The 24,609-nt window shown below is 38.3% G+C and overlaps 2 protein-coding genes across 3 annotated transcripts; both read right to left on the bottom strand.

Moving 5' to 3' along the window:
* Positions 1–417: 417 nt before the first annotated feature.
* On the bottom strand, positions 418–3,943 carry LOC129731210 (cilia- and flagella-associated protein 58). 2 transcript variants are annotated; one of them, XM_055691045.1, is made up of 7 exons: positions 3,541–3,943; positions 3,128–3,477; positions 2,442–3,068; positions 2,254–2,381; positions 897–2,191; positions 656–841; positions 418–539 (listed from the first exon to the last, which is right to left on the bottom strand). In XM_055691045.1, exons 1-6 carry the CDS (start codon positions 3,664–3,666, stop codon positions 671–673), a joined length of 2,697 nt encoding a protein of 898 aa, XP_055547020.1. In that variant the 5' UTR covers positions 3,667–3,943; the 3' UTR covers positions 418–539; positions 656–670. The 2 variants fall into 2 exon arrangements, with proteins under 2 accessions (XP_055547020.1, XP_055547011.1); XM_055691036.1 differs by having other exon boundaries at positions 425–574.
* Positions 3,944–5,150: 1,207 nt separating this feature from the next.
* On the bottom strand, positions 5,151–5,882 carry LOC129724744 (uncharacterized). Its single transcript, XM_055679891.1, has one exon. The coding sequence runs from the start codon at positions 5,880–5,882 to the stop codon at positions 5,151–5,153; it is 732 nt and encodes a 243-aa protein (XP_055535866.1).
* Positions 5,883–24,609: the final 18,727 nt, after the last annotated feature.

Genomic DNA, 24,609 nt, shown 5'->3' with positions numbered 1-24,609 from the left:
ATCAGGCGGTCTTTTGTTTGTGTCATGTGGCAACCACGACAACACAAACCTTCGCTGCATCGACAATCACCATTTCTGCTTAGGTTGTGAGAAGGTGAATTTTATTCAACACCTTCGCGTCGTCGTCTCGTTTCATCAACTAAATTGGATATAACTTCTACGCGTTATTGCCTTTGGACAGGGTTTGAGTGTGTAAGAGGAATTTCCGCACAGCAAGCTTCTAGTTAACTTGTTTTGTTCTGAATATACCTATTTTTGATGAGTTGGGATTTTTTTTTGTTTTGTTTCGGATAGTGGACAACACTATTTTATTCGACCCCGGTAAGGAACTGCATATGTGTAGTATAAGATTAGACAATAAGTCATACAGCATGTCATCTTACATAACAAAAGAATTAGTTTATTTACTTCTCTGTTCCGCATGCTTACCTCACAGCGTGCAACAGGTAAAGATGAAACGTGTTTTTACGATTTTAAATGTTTATTTGTCACTCCTCAGTCCACTGCAGAATAGGAAATATAAAGTATTTGATCGCGACCTGTTGATACACGCAGAAAAAAAAAGTTTCTCCACCTGAAACGTGAGTAGGATGAATCGCGACACAGGGTAAACACAATCACTTTTACAGATCCGCAAACTCATCATCAAACTTACCCATTGTTCTCACCGTTAGCAGATGGCTTTAAATCCGGATCCCATAATACGGTAACCACCACTACGACTGTTCCGCTGGTGGATAACGATGACCTCACTTTGGTGCGACTGTGATCGCCCACCACTCCGGAAGCCTGGAATAAGAGCTCCACGCACCGATTGTGCAAGCTTCTGTTTTTCACGTTTCTAGAATACCCAAGAAAAATAAACATACAAATAAATCCTAAGCCTACCAAATTACCTCCTTCACCAGCTCTTTTTTTGTCTCCATCAGGGACTTTTTCAGCTCTTCAACCATGCACTCCTGACTTTTGCTATCATTCTCCTTGATGCGAATCTCCGCCGACAGAGCCTTCAACTTCTTCGTTCTAGCTGTGAGGGCACGCTGCGTTGCGCATAGCTGTTCCTTCATTTTGTGATGGGGCAGCTTCTCGACCACTTCCTTCAACTCGCCATACACTTTTCCGGACTCCTCGATTGTCTTCTCCTGTTCGGATACGGTGACCGCCTGGTACAGGACCCTTCGCTGCAGGGTTTGAACTTTCACAATCAGATCCATCTTCTCCGGATCTTTTCCGCTTAGTTTCCTCCAGCGATGGATATTCATCGGTGTCAGCATCTCATCCTCCAAAGCCCTCGCCTTCACACGTTCCTGATTGAGCACTCGGTTCAATTGCAGCACCTCTTGTCGCATGTCCGCCGTATTTGCCAAGCCTCTTGCCAGTAAATTACGCTGCGATCGTAAATTGTTTATTTCGATCTTAAGCAACCGAATATCGTCCAGACGGTCACGGTACTGATTTTCACCTCGATCTAAAGCCATATTTAACATATTGCACTTTTCCATCAAATTATTTATTTCCTCAACTCGTTGCGTTAGTTGCATTTTCACTAAATCCTTTTCGTTGATCGCTCCGTCCAGCTGCTTCTTAAGTCGAACCATACTGGCTGCATCCTCTGTTAGAGTTTTGTTCAACCGCGCATTTTCCATCATCTTCTCGCTTAGCTCAGACTTGGTGTGTTGCAGTGCAATTGAAATGTTCTGAACTTCCGTCTTGAGCGATTGCTTTTCCTTCTCGATCTTATCGATCGTCTTGTTCGCTTTGAACAGCTCCGAAACCTTGGTAGTATTTTCGTCTTTCAGCTGATTTACCGAATGCATTGACGTTTTTAGTCGATCCTTAAAGCTTTCATTATCCTTCATGCAGATGCCCAAATCGCGCTCGAAGATGTTTCGCTCTCCCCGTGTCAGCTCCAACAAATTCTGACACTGGAACAACTTGGTTTCGGTTTCCTTGAGCTTCTCGCGGAGGTCCAGGATCTGATTCTGCTTGTACAGAACATCTTCGTTCATTTGCTCCACCTTGTCACTAAGATTTTGAACCTCCTCCGCATTACGGTCCCGATCCTTTTCAACCTTCAGCAGAACCATACTCTGCTTCTGTGCCACTCCCTGGTGCGCTTTGATTTCATTTTCCAACGTCTTCTGCTGCTTCTCTAACAACACAATTTGATCCATCAAATCCGAGATGGTCTCTGAAAGAAGCAAATCAAACTGAAATGACGGATGCTTAATAAGTCGACACACACACACTTACTATTTGACTTAATCAGATCCTTCCGAGTAAGGTCACGTTCTCGCAGAACTGCGTCGGTTTGTTTCTTGGCCATATCGAAAGCTTTTTTGGTAGCATCGCGTTCCTTCTCGAAGGTGACGATGGTGTTCCTAGCGAAAATGGGTCAATTTAAAAATACATCAATATTTAGTAATACTCGCAAAACTTACTTATGTTTCGCCACCTCCTGATCCAGTGCACTTTTCGCCGTCTCGATAGTCAGTATCTTTTTCTGCAGCAGCTCCTTGCTCTTAGCCAGCTTGGCATTCTCCAGTCTAAATTTATTATTTTCATCCTCTTTCAGCTTTAGAATGTTGACTTTGGTGTTCAGTTCGTTAGTTACTTTCTCCTTCAGTTGAACCATGTTTTCGAAGTCTCCCTGAGCCTTCGCTAGCTTCACCTGCAGCAGGTTGTTACTTGTCGTGAGCCGCTCCAGTGTGGTACGAATCGCCGCCATTTGCATGCCCTGCTGCAACGTGGTCTTATGACTGGCTTCAGCCTGCGCCTTAAAATGCTGAGCCTCATCCGTCTTTGTCGCCAGCTCAGCCGTCACCTCCGTGTGTTGAGCATGCAGATTTTCCAGCATACGTTTATCCCGGAACGCTTCGTTGGAAGTCTCATCCAATACCTTGTACAGCTCCTTAACCTTCGCTTCCGAATCGCCTAGTTTCGCTTCCAACTCTTCAACATAAACGCGTTGAATGTGTAACCGTCTATTCAGCTCTTCAACCTCCGCGAACAGGCGGTCGCGTTCGCGCAAAATACTTTCCTTATGCTTACCCATCGCCGCACCTACCCTGAAAACACAAACTCAATCATACCGATTTCTGCCAGCGCACCCAAACCGAATTCTCACTCATCTTCCTTGTCGCCGTGTCGGTCTGACTCGACAGTCAGTTTCTCCAGCTTCTCGCGCATCTGGTTCATCGCTTCTTGGGCCGTCTGCTCTCGTGTTTGGGCCGCATCCGCGCGCTTCCAGGCTTCCTCGATTTCCGATCGCAGCGCCTGAATCTTATCCTGATCACGTTGAGAAATTGAGATTGCTTGGGCAACCCTCCCAGCAGCAGCCGCCACTTCGCCCTGCATTCTTCCAATCTTCTCCTGTTCATCTAGCAGTTGTTGCCGCAGCTGCTGACACGTTAGTAGTATTTTCTGGAAATCCTCTGCCAAAGCATACTGCTGGTTTCCCTGCAAATCTTTCACGGTCTACAGGAAAAGCAAAAAAAAAATATTTTCAATGTAGGAAAGCTAAGACCAGTTTGTTATTACCAAATTCGCCTTAGCGCAGATCTCTTCGAAAAACTCATCAGAGATATCCTTCGGGATCAAATCATCCTCAAAGGTGGATTCCGGAGCCTGCGAATCCTCACCACTTTCCTCCACAATTTGATCCATTTCAGATGTTTATAAATGGGATAAAAAATATGCCACGCCACACTTTCGAAGCCTTTGGTTATCCACTGCCGAGTGAAAATTTTCGAGGTTGGTTATTTCTGCTAACAATTCCGCCGTTGCCGAACACCAAGGAAACGGTTCTGTTTTACGCTCGGCGCGTGTCGATGTGGGGCAACCGCAGACACAGGTCAAGACAAAGGATAGCAACAGGTTGTGCAGGTGTTTTCTTTTTCTGTGTTTTGACAGGTACAAATTTGCAGATTGTAGCGGAGCAAATAGGTGACCTACTTTGGTGAATGGTTGAAGAAAATTTTACTAGCGAGGAAATTTTTGTGGCATACTTTCAAACATGCTTGTAGAAAAAGTAGTTTATTCTGGAGTGCCTATATTATTATATAGAGTGACGACACTGTCAAAATTGGACGAACAATTATTTGTCAGTGTCATTTCAATCGAGCAAGAGACCTGTCAAATGTGTGTAAAGGGAAAATGATGAAAATAAGTATTGTGTTATTTTTGTAGAATCAGTTGACGAAGGAAGAACTTTTCGAGTTTCTGATGTGTAACTGCTACAGAAATTTATAGAGCAGATCGTCCGATCTAACTTTAGAAGCCGAATGCAGAAGACAATCGTGAACTTACGATATTTTGAGTTAAATGACTCGCTTTGCAACTACTACTTACAGAGTGAACGTAACAATATTGGCAACGTTTCATAGCAGGTTCCCACCGAAACGTACATATATAAATGTTCTCTTAGATACAAAGTGAGTTTCTATGAAAACTAGAGTTGTTAAATATTGGGATGTGATGTGTCTAATAAAGAAACAACAATAAAATGTGATTCATATTTAGTTATATTAATTGCTCTTTCTGTAGTTTACATTTATAACAATAAATGACTAGCTAGCCTCACCGTCAGTGCTGATAAAAGCCATTTTCCCCAGCAAAATTCTTCGAAAATTACAGCCAATCATTTTCAATTTTCACTTCACTCTTTCATTTTCATTTTCACTCTTTCAGATACACTAGATTTTCGTCCTAGTAACGTGCTGTTATACTCAGATGAAATAGATCGCGCGCATCGTTCACGGTTACAGAATAAAATTTGACGACAAATCCAACCAAATGATCTTCACTTCAAAGCGAAAAAAAAAACAAACAGTCCACTCAACCAAAATGAACCTCACCGAAACACTTTTTCACTGACACTGACCGATGCCTTGACAATCTTTGTCAACTGATAAACTGATTTTGTTGTCTTGATTGGAGTCTTGGAGAACTCTGAAAGGATTGTAAAAAAATAACGTTTATGGATGCTTTTTTTCACTTTCACTCAAGAGTGTCAACAAATATCAACCCTGCTCACCGTACTACACAGCCATAGATCTACTGTCTAGTTTGTTTTTATGAACCTTTTTAGGTTGATGTATCTTCAGACGAAAATACAGAAATCTTCTGATGAGCTTTCGTTTTAGATTATGTCACGGAATCAAGTGTTCGGCCGGAATATATGCCAATTGATATTCGATTGTTTCGAAAACATTTCCATTATTAGAATGCTCCATCTCACTCTTAAAAACGATCTCTAGCTTTAAGAAAAATATGAAAGTCTCGTCGTTAACGTATACCAATGAATGACCGGTATAATCCTTCAAGATAGTAAGCTTGTTATAACGGCATTTGGATGACGTGGCTAAGCATTTTTCGATGCATTTATGGCATACTGCGCCATATTTCGCAACTTTATAAACAATCATACCCGCAATGTGATACACTACGCACTTTTGTGTATGGTCAATTATGTCCAGAGCAGCAAGTTCCCCTATCTTCGTTAAGTTGTTTGTTGGTGGGGTTACCTTTTCTCGAGCTTTTTTCTGGCTAAGTTTTCTAACATGTGATGGAAAATCTATAAGCCACTCCCTTTCATCTGGATGATAAGATGATCCAGAAATTTCACTAAGAAACTGTGAAATACTGATGGATTTTAAAAGGTTTCTAAATAGCAAAGCAGTAGGTTTTTTTTGTCGTATCCTGATTTGCGAAAATAAATTTTCGACACAATCTTGCGTGAAACGTGAAGTCAGAAGAAAGTTGTAGCCCTTTTCATTTAAAAACAGATCCTGCAAGCGAAGTATCGAGTTTGTGACAAGAATAATTGATGCTTGCCAAAGTTTCCATTGCCTGTTATAACCTACTTCAATTTCAAAAATCATTTTTTTGAAAAAATGGTAGAAGTGCAACGTTTCTTGATAAACTTTAATGTTTTCTTGAAAAGACAAATAAATTGAAACATATCCAAGCAATATTTGAAAAAAAAAAAACTTACTTTTACTCAATGCCAATTTCTCTGATCTGTTTTTCGACAACTGAACCAATTCGAACATGCTTCAATGAAATACGCTGTTGGTAAAATTTCTGGACGGTGCGTAGCGTGACTGAAAAATCTAAGTGCTGCAGCTACGTCTCGGTTGCAATATTTTTCGGAAGTACCAACTTTCATGACATCGAAGTTACTTTTTATCTTTTGAAATTCAACACCTTCAAGACTCAATTTATGTGCAGTTGTTAATAAATTTTGTTGTTCATAGTTAACGAGATCTGTCAAATGCTGTGTGCTGACCGGGTTTGTACAAAAACCGTTCGATTCAACAATATCGGATGGCAGCCATATAACTGCATTTTTCAACCATCCTTGTACAGCCGACTTGAATACATGAATGACGTCTGGTATAACTTCTAATTTTCTCAAAGAATCTGTAGGATGCTCAATGGCTTCGCTCCTTATAGCAACGTTCTTATGGAATTTAAGGTTTAGACAATTCCATAACTTTTTATTATTCGGGCCACAATCCGACGTAAGGAAGTGGACCCTACCTCCAAATGATTCTACTTTCCGGATAATTTCAAAAGCGATTTCTTCCAGCTCGTTCTCGGTTTGCTTCCACCTGCCTCTTATACCAACTAGCATAAATACGAGACCATGAGTGGCGATTCCACTTTGGCCTGGAATGGTAATATCGCCATAGAACATATCATCCGTAATGCAGTAGCTCCTTGCTTCTTCGATGGACATTTCATCAAAGACCAGCCCACAATCAAGATTATCTGGATGCATCGATTTCAATTTAAGCTGTAACAGATCTAGGGTGTCGTTTAGTATACCGGTTCTGAAGTCTAAGTCTTCCACTCTTCGTTGGAGGGTTCGTTCAGATGGAAGCGGGTATGTCTTTCGCAGATGTTCGTATCCTTTCGTTCCACAAACAAACTTTGTTTACAAGCTCTCTGTGATACTGTTGTCACTCCACTGCTTCGGAAACCGTTTCTCATTCAATAACATAATAACTTGATCGGGATTAAACGTTTCGTTCAGTGCTTCGAGAGCCAGATCCGGAATCGTGTTCTGCTTTTCAATTTTCTGCTCTTGTTGTTTCACGATGCCTTCAAGGCCTTTGCAGCGTTTTTTAAGGTCTAATACTTGCTGATTCAAAACATTGATGCGACTAAGACAAAAATTGTTTTTGAGAATACATAGAAAAACATTCAATAGCTAATACCTAGAGTATGATCGTTTTGTTTTAGCACATACTGCTTGATGTTCATTGAAATGAGAACATCTAACTGGAACTTCGGAGTCTAGATTAAGCTCTACACCTGAAGAAAGGTCTTGCGCTTGTTTTTCTGTATCTGAGTAGTCAATCTTCAAATCTACAAGCTGAGGTACGAACTCGTACACCGGAACTGCAGTCCATCGTCGCAGAATTTTACCTTTATACACACTTAAAAAATTTCGCCGAATCTCGGTATTGTTTGTGCCGAGATTTGGACAGCCTTGTGCTCGGCAACCATCTAGGCTGAATCTATTTTGCCGAGAATCTCGGAAAACCAATATTTGACAGATGTCATTTTATGCCGAGAATCGCGGTACACAGTTGACTGTGCTCTCGGCAAATACAGCCGAGAAGCGGCAAACCAATCTAACGACCTTTCGGTTATATAAGCTGAATGTTCGGCACAGTAAAAAGCCGTTTTTTCTGTGGAATCCAATCGCAGAAAATAGTTTTGCTGTGAATCAGGTAGTTTTCTTTCAAAAGATAAATTATAAGCTCGATGAGTTTTAGTAAGTAAAGAAATTTATTCATACTAAATCTTGAATACTTATCTTTATCTTGCTCGCCAGTAGGGCATTGAGCTAAACATCTAATCTAAAATTACGTCTAATGCCTATCCCTAAAACAAATAAAATATTGTATTCACACGATTTGAAACTACACTTTTTAAGTTCCAGCCACTTCCCCCCAAACTGTACTACATTTTTTTCTGCTACCGGATTGTAAACACTTGTAATTGCACACATTTCAGCCAAACTTGTATCCGATTCCTGTTTGCTCACCCGTAACACGCATAAACTAGCACTAAGAAAAATGGCGGCAACTCGTTCATGAGAATGACAGCTGTATTGCCGAAACACGGCAACGAGTAAAATTTGTGCCGAGATACCAGTAATGTTTTTGCTGACCTCGGCATCAACAATGTTTAACGATAAATTCGGCAAAAAATAGAGACGACATTCGTCAAGCTTAGTTTTTTGGACGAAGTCTCGGCAAAATGATCTGACAACTGTCGGCAACCGGCATTTTTTTGCTGAAATACCGGTTGAACCCAAAGTTGCCGAGCTCGAGATCCAGTTTTAAGTGTGTATGAGGCGACATATATATCCTCCTCCTAAAATGAAACTATATTCGGAAATATTAGTATAATTACAATTTTTTTTTTCTCTCGGTTTCGTTTGGCTCAGACCGTCAGATCCATAAAGCCAAGTGTTGTGGATATTAGGTGTGTTGGCAATTTAATTGTTTGGTGCGCGAGCAAATGTCGAATTTCTCATGTTGTGCATTGAGTGTTAAAGTTGCAACAAGTCTCATTGGAAATTGATATGTAGGTGCTAATCCCTTTTTTCAACTGTCTCAAACATTCTTATTTATTTTGCTTAGGTATTCAGTAAGTGCTTTATAATCTTGTGTTTTTTTCTTATTTAATATTTGGTTTAGTGGAATATTATTCTTTAATTGACTGTATTTATTTCTAATATGGTTATAAACTGGGCAGTTGTATAAAAGGTGGTAAATGTTTTCAGTCAGATTACATTTCTCGCATTTATAAATAGTCTGTCCTTAGTAGCTGTGTGTCCGGTCCTTATTCTTCCCATAGTTATAGTTTCTCTTCCATTTAAGTTCATTTTTCTGAACCATGGCTTTTTAGATATTTGTTTCGCGTGTTCGTAATGAAATTTACCCTTTTCCTCTGACTTAAATGTGTACTGTTCCTGCCACATCCTCAGGATTTCGTTTTCGAATATCTTCAGTGTATCATCTTTTGTAAAGTTGTAATCTTCTATTTCGTCTTTTGTAGTTCCCAATTTAGCTGCAGTGTCTGCGTTTTCGTTTCCCATTATATTTATGTGACCCGGTATCCATTGTATGTGAACAGTTGTAAAATTTGATTGGATTATGATATTTAGTAATTTATTGATGAGATTATTGTCTGTTTGGAAGGGGTTCAACAACAATGTACAGGCACTTTTTGAATCAGTGAATATAACTATTTTTCTCAAATTTTTTGATGATGCATATTTTAATGCTTCCACTATGGCGACAATTTCGGCATTCATTATAGTGAAACCTGTTTTCAGTTTACCACTATGTGAAATTTTTCTTGGGGGTCATAATAACCAAATCCAACGTTTGTGTCTATGATTGATCCATCTGTATATAATAGGTACCAGTTTTTATATACGTTTTTTATTATTTCTGTGACTATGACTCTTTGTTTGCTCAACGGTATATTCTTTTTTTTATATTTTCATTTATATGTTCATTCTACTCGCGGCTATCATATCATTATATCCTGTAACTATGGCCGTGAAGTCATCCGCAAATTGGATAAGGATTTCCTCATCCTTTGCGACTTCGTGCACGATCTTAGTGTAAATGTTAAATAGTATCGGGGATAAGGGCAACCTTGTGGTAAACCTTTGTTTGTTACAGAAACTATTTCGGTGCCATCATTCGATATTAATGTCGTTTGTCGGTGTTTTAGGTATAAGTGGATCCAGTTTATTATTTCTACTGGAACTTTTTCTGTAATTAGTGTTTCTATAAGAATGTCTATATTGACATTGTCGAAAGCTTTTGTTGAGTCCAAGAAAGTAGCTATGAGGATATCGCCCTCTCGCTTCGCCTGAGTTACTAGTGATATTACTGTGTTAACACAGTTAATTGCAGATGTATTTTTTCGGAAACCGAATGAGTTGGACGGAATTATATTGTTTTGATCAAGATAATTTGATAATCTGTTTTTGACGACACAGTTAATTAATTTAAATAATATATTGAGAGAGGTCTGTAAGAGCTTGGCAAATTCATATCTTTACCTGGTTTGAAAAGAGGTATTATTTTACTTTGTCTCCATTTTGGGGGAATTTCACAGGTTTTAATTGTTTCGTTCAAAAGGTCAGTAATTCTAATTTTTAAATTTAAGTTTAATCGTTTAAACATGTAAAATGAAAAGTTATCTAGTCCTGGTGTAGAGTGGTCTTTTTTTGAATTGATAATATCATTGATTTCTGAGATCGAGATTTTAATTATATTTTTTGTTTGTGTGGGTGTGTATGTTAGTTCATTTGTTATCGTCGAAAAGTTTAGCATGAGCATGAGCATGAGCATGATTGACCGCCCGCGGTTGCTACTCCGTTATTGCCAGATCAGCTGTAATTACACAGAGAACCAATAGATGATGCTTGGGATTAACATTCATCCTCAATGTGTAAAAACTGGTGACCTTAATCTTTATATTAGGCAATACCAGTGCCGGCCGCATCCGAATGCAGGTCAAAGAAGGAGTGTGTATAGGAATATGTTGACGTGATACTCGCTTTATTGGAAGCCGAGAACACCTCTGCACTTCCACGAGAAATCACTGGGATGTTGGAGAAAAGGGTAAGGTTTGCAGCAGATTTCGTTTTGGTAAACGATGCGCTGAGTTCTAATACCGGGTTCATAATACCAAATATCGCGCGTACGAGTTCATTATATCTTTTACGGAAATCATAACGCGATCCGAACTCATTCCGGTTGATGATGTAACACCGCAAAAATAAAGCGCACGCAAGGATACCGGACCTATAACCTAATCAAGACAGACTCAAATATTCGAAGATCTGTTTATGAAGTCATTATGCAACTACCGAAACGTATCTCTCATTGATTTATCTCAGCTGACTACACAATGTTACGAAGCAACCATATATGCATTAACCAAAAACAAGAAAAAAGTAAATATATAGGCCCTCAACACATACTGCAAGCGGTCAGCAAGAGAACTTCAAAAACGGCCTATTTGCTTGGACATCGCCGTTTGAAACGAACGAAAAAAGAAAGAAAAAGAAGGATGTGTGCGTTGACAGACGAGTCGCGTATAATCCTGATATTAATTGCAAATAATTGCGATATTTGGTGGCGATTAATTACGATGTTTTGTCGCGATTAATTATTTACGATATTAATCGAACGAACGGAACCTACTCCGAATCACTGCGTGCTTAAATAGAACCTACGGGTGGACAGTCTGCGAATAAATGGTTTGGTACACCTCGGAAGTCACAACACACCGAAAATCCATAGTTGAGCAAAGCTCACCTGGGCCGAAAACACGTTTACCCCGGAAAGTTATGCGCGACCGCTCTATTCCCTCTTACCGACGCATACGCGGAGACACGGTATTTCGCGTTGATTACCACTTACTTCTTGAATAATGAAGCGAAGTTACCTACTGAGTATGAAAAACTGGCAAAGTTTCATGCATTCATAGCTAGAAAATTTAAAAAATGCAAATATGCATATCTAACAAGACCGAGCACTAATTAGATTCAACAAAATGCCAAAACAATCGCAATCAAAATTTATTTGCCATGCTGACCGACAAGATTTATACTTAATTAAATTGAAAATTGTCTATGTGTTTCAGTATTTACTCAAAAGCTAGAAAAATCATAAAACAAGGGCATAAAACTGCTCAAAATGAAAGCAGAGAAAAAAAAAACAAAAAAAAAAAAACATTGCTTCCCTTTTGCCATGCAAATCAAACAAAAAACACAGGCAAAATGTCACTAACACTTATACTTTTCCTTTGATTCCCGCGTCTTCTCTGAACCATCATGCAAGTGCGAGAAAGTGCCGCACGCAAGAGCAACGGTCATCCTGCACTCGCACTTCTCTCGCTTTTCCTTGTTCACCTTGCACTTACTGACACACACTTATGACAAGGCAAGGGCTAGCGGGAAACGTGCTCCGCCACTGAAAAAGAAATGCAGCTCTCACAAATTAGCCACGAAATTGCACGAATCTTTCACGGATTTCAATATTGACGTCACTCTCACCGATAATACGAGACCGCCACATTTCGTATTACCTTTTACTCCACCCTTTGCACTTAAAATATAACGATTACGCGACGGAAAGGCTAAATAAAATACTTCGACATTATTGCACTATCCCCAACCGTACTCGACAACCCTCGGAACACTTCATCGCGATTCAAATCAATATCTCTAGCCATAATAATCTTAAAACTCAACAACAACAACAACAAATCAAACACTCGGAATTCACACCGAAACAACAGCGGCCTTCATTCAATAAACGTAGACACATTCCTTTTCCAGATAGAAAATATATAACTTATAAAAACTTGAAAAAACGATGAAAAATTCCGACGAGAAACATTTTCACGTCCGTTCTTGATCACAGGGAGAGGTGTCGAACCATTAAAGACATACTTGTTACCTCCAAAAACATTAACATGCCAAATTTGGTTCTATTTGGTGGATTGTTTCTCGAGCTGAGCGAAATTTGTGTTTTTTTTTGTATCGGGCCCCTCTCCCTCAAAAGAGGGACGGGTGTCAAACTGTTATGGATACACTTGATAGCCCCAAAAACATCCACCCGCCAAACCTGGTTCCATTTACTTGGCTAGCCCTCGAGATGCGCATGAACCTGTGTTTCAACTGTATGGGACCCCTCCCTTCCAAAAGAAGCAGGGGTCTCGAACCATCCCAGTCACCCCTCCCGGCCCCCAAAACTCATATATACAAAATTTCACGCCGATCGGTTCAGTAGTTTCCAGGCCTATGTGGAACAGACAGACAGACAGACAGAGCAGCATTTTTATGTGTTTATATATATATATATATATATATATATATATATATATATATATATATATATATATATATATATATATATATATATATATATATATATATATATATATATATATATATATATACATATATATATATATATACACATATATATATATACATACATACACATATACACACATATATATACACATACATATACTTATATATATATATATATATATATATATATATATATATATATATATATATATATATATATATATATATATATATATATATATATATATATATATATATACATATATATATACATATATATACATATACACATATACATACATATATACATATACACACATATACACATATACATATATAAGTACTACAAGTAGCATTTTGACGTTGACTAACGTCTATATCGAAGTTAGGCCCCTGAATTTGAAAATCTAGTAATTCAACCAGGGAAAACCAGAGAAAAGTGGTCAGGTTTTGAGCGCTTATTTTGCAGTCATCTATAATCAGGTTTCGAGGTTTTGGCATGAATCGATCAGAAATTCTTTTACGGTTAAATTTATGTAACAAAAACAAACTATTGTTTGAGATACACTATTGAAAAATTGGTAATTAATATCGATTGTCTAAATCATACCGCGCAGCCAATCACTACCTCTCTTCCCAAGCACAGTCGACACTAACGGATACAATCGATCTGACTTTGTTGTTATTGTTGTTGTCACTTTCTGTTTCCGATGTTTATGCTGCTGCTAGCGGAAAAAACCTTGCAAATATGCATCTTTTTGTTGGTGTTAATTTTACGACAGCGGCCGGCGCCCCATAATTCTGATTCCAAAACCGCACCAGTGACATGCGGACGCTAGGTGATAGCAGCTGAAAGAAAGAAATACAAAATAGTACCGGTCATTTCGTGCCGGTTTCACCCGTAATGCTGGTGGCTTTAGTAGTAAATGGCTACTGCAAAACACTTAAATGGCTGGAATTCTGGACGGACTAACCAGGAGACTATAATCGGCAACTGGCACCTTTTGGTGCCTCGAAATTTTGGTACAGAAGCGGCTAATTGAATTTTCTGTTTTACCAAATGCTGCTGCTAGCGGAAAAAACCTTGCAAAAATGCATGTTTGTGTTGGTGTTAATATTACGACAGCGGCCGGCGCAGCTTTCAAGAAACATTTGTCTCTACCATTCCATCATCTATGTAGCCCCTCCCTTTTTCTAATTATCTGACGAAGCCTTGGTATAAAACGTATCGTTCGAACATTTCACCCCATCAGTTTCATTATTAAACCGTACCGGATACATACGGACGCTCGGTGTTAGCAGCTAGAAGGAGGAAAAACAAAATAGTACCGGTCATCTCGTGCCGGTTTGACCCGTGATGCTGGTGGCTACTGCAAAACACTAAAATGGCTGGAATTCTGGACGGAAACCAGTAAACAAGAAATCGGCAACTGGCACCTTTTGGTGCCTTGCAGTTTTATAATAGAAGCGGTTAGTTGAATTTTATGTTTTACAATTGCTGTTGCTAGCGGAAAAAACCTTGCAAAAATGCATGTTTATGTTGATGTTAATTTCACGACAGCGCTAGGTGTAAGCAGCTGAAAGGAGGAAAGACAAAATAGTACCGGTCATCTCGTGCCGGTTTCACCCGTTATGCTGGTGGCTGTTAGTAATAAATGGCTACTGCAAAATACTAAAATGGCTGGAATTCTGGACGAGAATAATCGGAAACTGGTACCTTTTGGAGCCTCGAAATTTTGTTACAGAAGTTTTGTAAAAGAAGCGTTGCAATTCCCTCTACTATTTGCTTCAATGGAATATTTTTTTTTTTAAGAATACGGTAGTCAACGTCATGCGGTCGTGTCTTGAATACCACCCTCCTACTTTTTTTGTAAAAAGGAATGAAAAAGCTTTAATGTTTGAAGTGATCATAATTTAGGCCGCCATCTTGGATTACACCGCGCGATCAACGTAGTAACCTGTCTAATGAGACCAAGTGGATCCACATGTTATAACCCTACTAGCTTTATATATCATAATCGATTGATGCTACAACTATTTGTATATATGAGTTTTAGGGGCCGGGAAAGGTGACCAAGATAGTTCGAGACCCCTCCCTCTTCTGCAAGGGAGGGGTCCCATACAAATGAAACACAAATCGCTGCACATCTCGAAAACCAACCAAGCAAATGGAACCAAATCTGGCATGTGGATGCCCTTGAGAGTAGCAAATATGTCCATGTTGATTTGACACCCCTCCCTCTCCTGCAAGGGAGGGGTCCCATACAAATGAAACACAAATTTCTGCACATCTCGAGAACTAACCAAGTAAATAGAACCAAATTTGGTAGGTGGATGTTTCTAGGGGTAGCAAACATATCCAAAATGGTTTGACACCCCTCCCTCTTCTACAAGGGAGGGGTCCCATACAAATGAAACACGAATTTCACATTGCTCGAGAACCAATCAACCAAATTTGGTATTTGAATGTTTTTAGAGGTAACAATTATGTCCATCAAAGAAATAGTTATCGATCTCCGCTACACTCCACCAATCCTTTTCTGGAAACAAATATTGAAATTCAGTCCGCAAACATACACCTCGACTGTGACGCACAGTCCTTTTCAGTGCCCATGTGGACCGGCAAAGAGGAAAGCGCAAATCCTGTTTTTCACTTGTAGTAGGTAAAATGAAAATCCAGCACACCCAATTGGAGTTAGGTAGGGAATCATGCGGTCGACTGCCCACCGCACCATGTCTGGGGTTTTTGGGAAGCAGATTGAACAGCCATGAGGGGCGACCACCTGCGTCTCTATTGAGAAGCGTGCATGAGTGTTGCTTACAAATTTCCAAACCCTCAGCTACGTCTAGTTTCCATAAATCACCAACGGGGCGGAGGAGGTGAATGCTATCCGAAGCCAGTGGATGCTCCTCGTTAAAAATATGCTCAGCAACCCCCGATCCGAAAAGGTATGGTGGGGCACCCTTTGAAACTCCACCCGCCCCTGTCACCTCTGCGAAATGTTCCCTGAAACGTATCCCCAGGCCACGCCTAGCCCGTCCAATGCAAACCACGTCACAGTGACCGCATGCAACTCTACAGCTTTGTTCAGGGTATCAATAGGGTCTTTGGTAGACCCCAATTTTGTTTTGAGTTGGGTATTTCTACTAGTGTAGACAATATCCATCCCAAATTTTCTAAATTTTGAACAAAGTGGGCGTGTCAAATTAACGTCATATTCAACGGCTACCCTTTTCAGATCTTCTGTTATTGGGGTGAGTGTTGTAAAAGATTTCCGAATTGAAGCACGCTTCTTTTTATCAATAATGGCTTGAATGATACTTTCATTGTAGCCATTAAGTTTAGCAATTTCGAAAATATATATACAGTTCCTTTTGCTTGGCTACTTCACTTAGAGGTAAAGTTTCCATGCGGTGGATCATATGATGGAAAGATGCCATTTTATGCTGGAAGGGATGGTTTGAAGTGTTAGGTATTACCCGTTTTGTATTCGTGGGTTTCCGATAAATTTCAAATTCCAAGTCCATAGACTTTCTGACTGCAACGACGTCCAAGAAAGGGAGTCTGTTGTTAAGTTCTTTTTCAATTGTGAAGTTTATATTTTTATGGGTATTATTAAGGGATATAAAAAAAGTTTCAAGATCCGCCCTTTTCAAAATACAAAAAATATCATCCACATACCTCCACCATCGAATTGGTGAGATGTTCCTCTTCTCTAATGTACTTTCTATATTTGCCATGAAGAGCTCACATAGAAAAGGAGAAAGAGGATTCCCCATTGGTGCCCCTTTAGTCTGTTTGTAAAATTTACCACGAAATGTGAAGTAGTTTTCCTCCATGCAAAGGTGTGAAAGTTTCAACAAACTGTCAACTTTCTTTTTCCAAGTATTACCAAAATATTGGGAAAGAAGCCAGTCCTCTAAAAGGTTTAGGGTTTCATTCACTGGAACGCTAGGAAATAAGGCCGTAACGTCAAATGAAACCACTATCTCATCAGATTGGATGTTACCCGAGGATCTTAAATTTTCAACGAAATCATTGTTATCGTCGGAAAGTTTAGGTCCATAAACTCAGTGGCCAACTTTGTATCATTTGATAACTGTAAGTTGTTTTTAAGCGGCATTCCACCACTTATCATTTTAACGGTGCTCCACAGACTTTTTTGGCTCATATCAGGATTAATAGTGTTGAGTAACTCTCTCCACGATTTTCGTTTCTCCCGTCTTATCTCTCGTTTCAATATTGCCCTAGTTTTTTTGAATTCTAGTAGATTCTCAAACGTTTGATGTCTATTGAACTCTTTTAGTTTTGCATTTTTTAATTTCAGAAGGTTACTTATATCCTTTGCCCACCATTTTTTTGGAGTCCAATGTTTTGTTTTATAATTTGTATATTTAGCTTTTTCATTTGTGGCTGTAATTTGTTTAGATTTTCTATTACTTGGACTTTATTGATGTATGATGTTTTATATTTAAATTTTGGTGCTGCATTTTCAACTGTTATTTTTATAATTTTATGATTACTTAAGAGTTCTTCATCTAAAACTTTCCATTCAATTTTACCGGCAATTTCGGGTGAAGCATATGATAGGTCTATTGCAGAGGGTATAGTGTTTGAAGCTTTAATAAGTGTACTAGAACCGTCATTGAGCAATATCAAGTTACTGTTTTCTACAAAATGTTCCAACAGTTCACCTCTTGGGCAGTTGGCATGATGTGGGTTCCACATTTTATTGTGAGCGTTAAAGTCTCCTGCTAGTAAACATGGTTTATTATTTTTTTCTATTATGTTTAGTATTGTTTTTAGGGAGTTTTTGATGTCATTGTTGTTTATCGGAGAGGGTGGTATGTAAATTGAAAATAATAGTATATTTGGTGATGTGTTAGTTGTTTCAATTGCTATAGCTTCAATTGGATGTAAGTTTGGGAGCGTAAGTTGTTTGAATACTATTTCTTCTTTTATCAAAAAGCCTACTTCTCCGTAACCCTGTGGTCTGGTTTCTGTCAAAAATCTGTATCCTTTAAATTTAAAGCTTTCTCCTGATTTAAGCCAAATTTCGCTAAGTATTGCGATATCTACATTTTCCCTGTTTAGAAGTTCCAAAATCATCTCACGAGTGTCTGCTGGTCTGATGCTAGTTATGTTGTTTTGTATTATTGTAAGTTTCCTCATTTTAGCGTGATCCATTATATTTACGTTGTTAAGTGTTTCCGTTTTCTTATAAGTGGGGGAAAACGTTAATATTTTTTTTAAATTTTTTTGATTTTTAATGTTTTTTTTTAAATTTTCTAATGTTTTTTTTTTTTATTTTTCAATAGTTATAAATTTTGTTGATTTGATTGAAGTTGGTTATTGTTTTATTGTATTTTCACTTGTGAGATCTAATATTGCATTTAGTTCATTGCTTTTTGAAATGAGTAGTATGTCTTGTTCTATTGTATCGGTTTTTTCTGTGTTTTGGAATATTGTATTTTGTATTTTTTTTGATTCTTTCGAATATGCGGTTAAGGTTAAATTTTTCTGTTAAATCTTTTCTAATTTGTAGTGTGATTTTAGTTAAATCTGCTTGGGTAAAATTATTTTGTTAAATTTTTTCATCGTTATTGCTAGAAACTATATTGTGTTGTTCTGTATCATCGTTGTTTATGTTTGACTGTTCTTGTGGTAGCGGTGGGAAATCTCTTATCATGTTTAGTCTGATTTGTGCAGATTTGGTTTCTTTAGGATATTTTCTGTTAGCTTCAAAATACGATGTCTTGTTGTAAGCCATATCTTCTCTTATTTTATTTTGTCTATCTCTCTCAGGGCAATCCCTATCTGTCGCTTTGTGGTTTCCACCACAGTTTACGCATTTGAAAATTTCTGTTTTACACATTTTCTGTTCGTGCTCTAAACCACAGTTGCAACATCGAAATTCTCGGGCTTTGCAGAAAACTTCTCTATGCCCGTATCTCCAGCATTTACGGCACACCTTCAGAGGGAAAATGTACGGTTCACAGTTTGCGTTTATACCATAAATTGATACCGATTTTGGCAGATGCTGCCCTTTAGCAAAAATTTTAATTGTATAAGTTGGTGCGAAATTTCCCTCTCCTATTTTTCTTGTTATCCGTTCTACCTTGAAAATTTGGATAGAACCACTGTTTAAATTTTCAACGATTTCCTGATCCGAAAGAGAAGGGGGAACATTACGCACCACACCAACTGTTTCCTTGAATCTTGCGGGAACGAACATTGTATAACCCAATTGTTCCGTGAGTATTTTCGAGTTAATCAATTGTTCTGCGTCTTTCGGTTTGGCAAATTCAATTTGGAATCAAACCCTACCAACTGACTTCATATCTTTGTAATTTTTAGCACCAATATTGAATAATATTTTCGCAACTTCCATGGGATGTGGCAGTCTTTCTGGGAATTTTCGTGCGCCGCCATCTGCTTCTGTAACGCATTTCTTCTCTATAATAAATGTTTTGAAAATAGTGTTCTTGATCCAATCGTCTTTAAAAGTTGAGTCCGAGTTGTCCTTTTGTTTATTTGTCTTTTTGTTTGTAGTCGTCGATCCAGTCTGTATATTTTTCTTACCTCCTTCCTTGGCGTTTTTTTTCTTGAGTTCAGAAACTGATGTCGCATTCGTTTTACTTTTCTTGAATAAATTTGTTTCATTTTCCAATTCTTGTGTGTCTGCCATGTTATCAAATATTTTCCGTTTCTCTCTCATTATTATTTCCTTGCGAGGATCCTCACCTCCTCTTCCATCCTCGTCGTCAATGTCCATTTTTCACCTTGTATCCTACTGCGCAATAACCGTTTTCGCGCACAAAATTGTTATCAACACTCTATACACAGCTTTTTATTTTTCAACTCAAAAAACCACGTTTTTATTTGCTGTTGTAGGTTCACATACACTACACAACCGGGAACTTGCCGTAATCTGGTAACTATCCGGCAACTTACAAAATTTTCTCCACAGATCACGCAGGCCGTCATCCACAGGAAAACGAAAAAAACCCACATTCTTGAATCCAACTGCTGTCTTGTTTGTACAGAACATGGCACAGCACTTCATTTTGAAACTTTTTTCCAACTTAAAATGCGAACATACGAAAGATCACTTCAAAGTCAAAACACATCCAGTGTTGTCAGCTTTAGATGTCAGGGGTGCCAAATTTAAAATATTTCCCGAGACAACGTGGCGACACTCTAGTATATAATATAGGCACTCTAGTTTATACTAGGCTGCCAAAAGTTATATTATTATCTAAACTTTTATATGTTCGGTCGTAGATTGACGTGTGGTTAGGGATCATTCAAATAATACATAACGCGCTCAGGAGTGGGGGCGTATTCAGCGAAGCGTTACATTGCGTGTGGCAAACATGTAAAATTGCGTTACGCGGGGGTGGGTGGGTATTGAAAATTGCCAAATTTCGCGTTATGTAATATTTGAATGGTTTTTTATCAGAATGTCCACATCTCTCATATCTTCACATCCTCCTTCAATCGAGCTTCATCTTGTAAATGACGGTCTACAAATATTCCTAGCAGGCAAACGATACTTGACAGAGTTTTATCCTAGTCGACTATTTTTCGATTCATTCGACACAAAACGGTATCTTTAGAGTGATCTTATGGGGAATAGCTAAATAAGTCACACGAGGCTAAATCAATCACTCTTCGTATTCCTTATGGGTCCTATAACAACTGTGTAACTTTTCAGATCGATCGGTGAAACGCCCGATTTGCGCCCGATTTTTAAAGTTTCCATACGATTTTATATGGGAAAAAGCACTTTTTCAAAACTTTTTCTATAGAAATGTCCAGTTGGCTCCTAAAAATATATCAATACATGATATTTATAGGAAATTTTCCTGGAAAAAACTCTTCTGAAGACCGCAAGGCGCTACCTTGCTTGTGAAAAAAGATATTCACCCCACACTGATTGAATATCTGACGAACGGCTCACCATTGAATTTTACTAGCAATACTGCTACAGCATGTATTGACAACGTAAGTTTTTTTGAGGATGCGATGAAGGTTAAATACGTTAAGAACGATTCAAAATTTCGGAAATGTCAAAGCTGTCAGTTATTCTGTTATTTTTTGTCATTTTTATAATATTTGTCACATTTGTAATTTTAATCTATTATTTCATTTTTGTCACTGGACATTTTTGCCTGTTCGTTTTCCGATTTTGTCATTTTTGGTATTTTCGGTACTTTATTTTGACATTTTTGAAATTTTTCAACATGTTCACGATTTATGACATTTTTGAGATTTTGGAACTTTTTTCGAATTGTTCGATTTGACAGTTAAATTTCGATTTGAAGTTAAAATATCAAGTAATAATAACCGTTATAAGCGTAAAAAGCGAAACCCAACCTCTAAACTGCAAATTAAAAGTCATGAAAGTGAAAAATACTTGAACGCTTTTTGTTGTGCCAAAATCAGTTCCAGTGAATTATGATGACTAAATGTTCTCTGAGCCGATTTGCAGTTGTTGCCAAGCACTAACAGCAGTTGTTGCTAGCCTAACTCGGCATGAACTTTGTCTTAAAGCTTCCGTCATTTCTTGTAACAATACGTGATTTTGAGTTTTTTATTACGAGTCTGGTCTACAAGCTTGACATCTGTTACTTAGAGCTACCAGCCCATGCACTTCTATCGTGCGTTGCATTGAGCCATAAATCAGCATAAATCACTTTATTATCGAACATTATGCAATAAAACCGAAAATAAAAATCGGTTCTATAACCATGAAACTTGAAATTTTATTTTTATGAATCCCAGACTTATCAGTTAGGTGTTCCGATTAAGAGCCGGTATAATGAGGTGGAGAACAATCGAATGCGGTTGATTGCGCTTCCGATACGTCTAAATGCAAAAATCATGGTTTCGCCTACACTTTACAACCCGCGATTGCGACTTAAATTCGTAATCAAGTTCTAATTATTAATGGCCCCGATTGATCGGCATTATAAACTAAGCGGGATTACAACCTTTACTGGATCTGACATGGCGACGTTTGCAACTGCTAAAATCGTCTTTGATTCAGTGGCGACTAAAATTTTATAGTGTAGGTACGCAATAAACAAGCACAGCAAGATTAAACTGAAAAAGTTCCCCTTCATAGACACCGAAGTTCAGCTTTCAACGTCCATAATGACCATTGTTGCTAGGTGGGTTGTGTGTTCATTGTCCCCGTGCAAGTCTGAGACAGAGCGTAAATATCCCGCGTGAGGTGAAATGTCATCCTTCATCAACGTTTAATCAATGGGCTCCTCACAACACCCCGAGTGAGGATCTTTTGCAGAATACGCCCAAACAACCTTCAATATCAGAATCAGTTTGTCATTTTTGTATTTCCCACTGTTCATCTTCTGCCGTGATGATTTATGAACATTGATCGGAACTAGTTTCCTCCGCATTGTCCGATCCGAGTTCTTGCCCGGTGGCAAGGACGTATGGCATGAGTACAAGTGCATGCGTGTGAGTTGTTTACGTACCTCCTGGCACAGGTTGAACTTTCGTTTGGCAGTAAATTGGATGCAAATAATACGATCGAGCATGCAAGGGTCATCGTGTTTTTTACAGACATTCATAATTTATTAGAATGGTTTCGAAATTGCTATGTCGATCCACTGAATCATTGAACTTTGCGTGGATGACGATGCAACCGATAATCAGTAGTAGGCTATGAGGGCTAGTATCTTTCAATCAAATCACGATGTCGTTCCGAGGTTTTACTAGTTTTACTGAACCTAAACCGAATCTCCCTTCACCGGTGGTGCAGCAGTTGTAGAGTGACCAATAAATAACTGAGTATTGCGTTTACGTGCGCATCGACGCATGAGGTGGGTCAGTTGTTGAGCTTTTCCACAGCAAAACATGAAGCGCGCCCAAGTAAGCAGCGGAGTAAACATCATCGCCGGTTGTTGTTTCCATATACCGACCGCCACACAGGTTATTTTTTCTTCCGGATTCTTTAGCGCCCGTAAAGGTATGTGCAAGTCAGTAGTTTACTTGCTCAACTCATCACTCAGCAGCGAGCGTGTCGGGCCGCGAGTTTGTAGCAGCGAACTAATCATACGTCGATAGTATGGATTATTTACGTTTTTACCGTGATTTCCAGTAATTTTTTAGTTTCGCCAACCGAGGCAAATAAAACGCGGTGCTGGTGGTGGTTGTGAGGTTGGTTTCTACTTTTTTGTTTACCACTCCTGTTGCACAGCGAGTGTGCAGAGGGGTACGCCGATGGTGAAACAAACTGACTATTTATTTCGAAACATATTTTAAATTTTAACATGCTGCCCAAAACAATATTTAAGTACGTTTGTTGACGTTTGAAATATTGAGAAAAAAAATTAAGTATAAAGTAAATCAAACAGAAAATTCGGAATACCGACCATCCAAATCCAAAACAAAAAAAAAAAAAAAAACAAATCAAGATCGGGAAGTGAAAACATGCAACCAAAATTTAAAATGAAATATATTTTTAAATTTGAAATTGAAAATTTACAATGCAAATGCGACGAACAGTTTGTTTTATGATAATCGAAACTTATTAACAAAAAATGTTAAAAAATAACGAGGGGATTTGTTAGTAGCTTAAGTATTTATGATAAATATTAGTAAATAATGAGTATGTGTGTCCAATCACAAATGGTGACTTCTCAACACTGTTATAAATTTGTAATTTTCATTATTAGGATTTGTTTGCTTTCGCAATTAGGACTTATCGTTCGTAGGGATTTAAACCTACTAGTCAGAATAGGGGAATCAAACTTATAACTAACTTAATTGCTAACTTATTGGCTATAAAGAGAGCTTATCGTAGCAATTGAGGATTGCAACGATTTTTGTCGAAAATTGTTAATAATTTTATTTGACATAGCTTCTAATGGTTCAACACCAATAAGTCTATGTAATTCGAGTGTACCAAACCAAGGAGGACGCTTCAAAATCATTTTCAGAATTTTATTCTAAATCCTTTGGAGCGTTTTCTTCCTTGTTGAACAGCAACTTGACCAGATCGGTACAGCATAAAGCATTGCTGGTCTAAAAATTTGTTTGTAAATCAAAAGTTTGTTCTTTAAACAAAGCTTAGAATTCCTGTTAATGAGAGGATATAAACATCTCGTATATTTGATGCACTTGGCTTGTATACTCTCAATGTGCTTTTTGAAAATAAGTTTTTTATCGTAAGTTAGTCCCAAGTACTTAACCTTGTCAGACCAACTTAAAGTAACCCCATTCATCTTGACAACGTGATTATTGTTTGGCTTGAGGAAAGAAGCCCTAGGCTTATGCGGAAAAATTATCATTTGAGTTTTTGAAGCATTGGGAGAGATTTTCCACTTTTGCAAGTAGGAAGAAAAAATATCTAAACTTTTCTGCAATCGACTGCATATGACACGAAAACTTTTTCCTTTGACGGAAATGCTTGTGTCATCGCAGAACAATGACTTTGTGCATTCTGGAGGCAAATCAGGAAGATCTGAAGTGAATATGTTGTACAGGACTGGACCCAAGACTGAACCTTGAGGTACACCTGCTCTGACAGGAAATCTATCAGATTTTGAATTCTGATAGACAACCTGCAGAGTTCGATCAGTAAGATAATTTTTTAAAATTTTGATTAGGAAAATTGGAAAATTAAAAGTTTGCAATTTCGCAATCAAAC

The sequence above is a fragment of the Wyeomyia smithii genome, chromosome 1 (assembly GCF_029784165.1).
Source record: "Wyeomyia smithii strain HCP4-BCI-WySm-NY-G18 chromosome 1, ASM2978416v1, whole genome shotgun sequence".
Classification (NCBI taxonomy): domain Eukaryota; kingdom Metazoa; phylum Arthropoda; class Insecta; order Diptera; family Culicidae; genus Wyeomyia; species Wyeomyia smithii.
This window is presented reverse-complemented; position numbering and strand designations above follow the sequence as displayed.

Coding starts and splice junctions, on each gene's coding strand:
- LOC129731210 (XM_055691045.1), bottom strand. CDS start 3,666: ATGGATCAAATTGTGGAGGAAAGTGGTGAGGATTCGCAGGCTCCGGAA. Junction 3,478..3,540: donor TCTGCGCTAAGGCGAATTTG/GTAATAACAAAC, acceptor CTTTTCCTGTAG/ACCGTGAAAGATTTGCAGGG. Junction 842..896: donor AAAAAGAGCTGGTGAAGGAG/GTAATTTGGTAG, acceptor TGGGTATTCTAG/AAACGTGAAAAACAGAAGCT.
- LOC129724744 (XM_055679891.1), bottom strand. CDS start 5,882: ATGATTTTTGAAATTGAAGTAGGTTATAACAGGCAATGGAAACTTTGG.